This window comes from Echinops telfairi, unplaced genomic scaffold (assembly GCF_000313985.2).
Source record: "Echinops telfairi isolate 266 unplaced genomic scaffold, ASM31398v2 ScPeMD7_5592;HRSCAF=6446, whole genome shotgun sequence".
Classification (NCBI taxonomy): domain Eukaryota; kingdom Metazoa; phylum Chordata; class Mammalia; order Afrosoricida; family Tenrecidae; genus Echinops; species Echinops telfairi.
Genome location: NW_022109491.1, coordinates 28,886,243 through 28,887,464, shown reverse-complemented (window position 1 = coordinate 28,887,464; position 1,222 = coordinate 28,886,243). Strand labels below are relative to the sequence as shown.

Below are 1,222 nucleotides of genomic sequence, written 5' to 3'. Positions count from 1 at the left end.
CCGTTCGACACCTCGTGATCACACAGGTTGATATGTTGTTCCATGTGGGCTTTGTTGCTTCTGAGCTAGATGGCCACTTATTTACCTTCAGGGCTTATCTTCCTTAATGAGATGCCAGTCATGGACCAGTTCATGAATGACTACGTGGAAGAAGCCAACCGGGAGATTGAGAAGTATAACCGCGAGCTGGAGCAGCAGGAGTATCATGACCTCTTTGAGAAGAAGCCCTAGAGGAGAGCTGGCCCCAGGCCCCTGCAAACTGTCCGTCCTGGACAAGGATGGGCCGGCGAGGCTCCCCCTCCGCTCTCCGGGCCCTCCCTGCAGGAGCTGCCTTTGTTCCCTGGGCTATGTGTGCTGGCTGGAGTGTGTGTGGTCTTCATTCTGCGTGCAGCGCTTAAGAGCATCAGCGGTGGGGGGAGGGGTGTCCACATGGAGGGTGAACAAACGAGTTGTGTGGAGCTGGTAGTCCACTGTCTCCGGGTCTCTGATAACAGTGCTTCCTTTGGGCTACTGAGGTACTGTGTGAGGGTGGAGAGAGACCTTTGGGTCCCGTGGAGATCCTGACTGCCGGAACTGTGGCTGTGCCTGGGGGGCTAGGGGCCATAGGCCTCAGGTCCCAGACACTGCCCCAGGAGAACCCTCATCCTCAGTGGAGGGAGGGCCTGCGTCCTTTGCTTAGGTCCTTTCTCTTGCAGGAGCTGGCCCTGGGCCCAGGCCTGGGGTGAGCAGGACAAGCCCTGCCCAGCCCAGCCCAGCCCACAGAGCCGGCAGCTTGGGTGAGATCAACAGCTGGTTCCAAAATGAAGGGATTTCCTTATGGACCAAACTGAGGGGAAAGGCATGTCGTTTTCCAGAGTGTGTGTGACTGAGTTGTGACTGGTTCCTAAGCTCCCCTGATGGCATCACTCTGCTGCTCCCAACTCGGGGACCAGAGCTCCCCAGCTGCTCCAGGCTTCCCTGTGGAGGGAGCATTCTGGGGAGTCACAGGCTCAGGAGTCTGACCCCTTGTGGAGTATCCTTGAAGGGGCTTCAGTCTCTCCAGCACTCAGCCCTTCCATCAGCCTGGCAAGGGCAGGCCTAGTCCTCAGACACAAAGTCCAGGAATCCATGCTCCCAAGTATTGTTACTGGTCCTGGCCTTGTTTGGCTCTTGAGGACCAGGAATTTTAAGTCCCAATGCCCACGTTACAATTCTTTCCAGGAGCTTTCTTTTCCACTGAGCA

The 1,222-nt window shown here is 56.8% G+C and overlaps 1 protein-coding gene across 1 annotated transcript in view; it reads left to right on the top strand.

The window, feature by feature from the left end:
* DNAAF9 (dynein axonemal assembly factor 9) overlaps positions 1-475 on the top strand; it is a 133,364-nt gene extending 132,889 nt beyond the window's left edge. The window contains exon 35 of the mRNA XM_045295539.1: positions 119-475. Within this exon, the coding sequence (XP_045151474.1) occupies positions 119-231 (113 nt within the window). The 3' untranslated portion in view covers positions 232-475. The remainder of the gene's footprint in view (positions 1-118) is intronic.
* Positions 476-1,222: the final 747 nt, after the last annotated feature.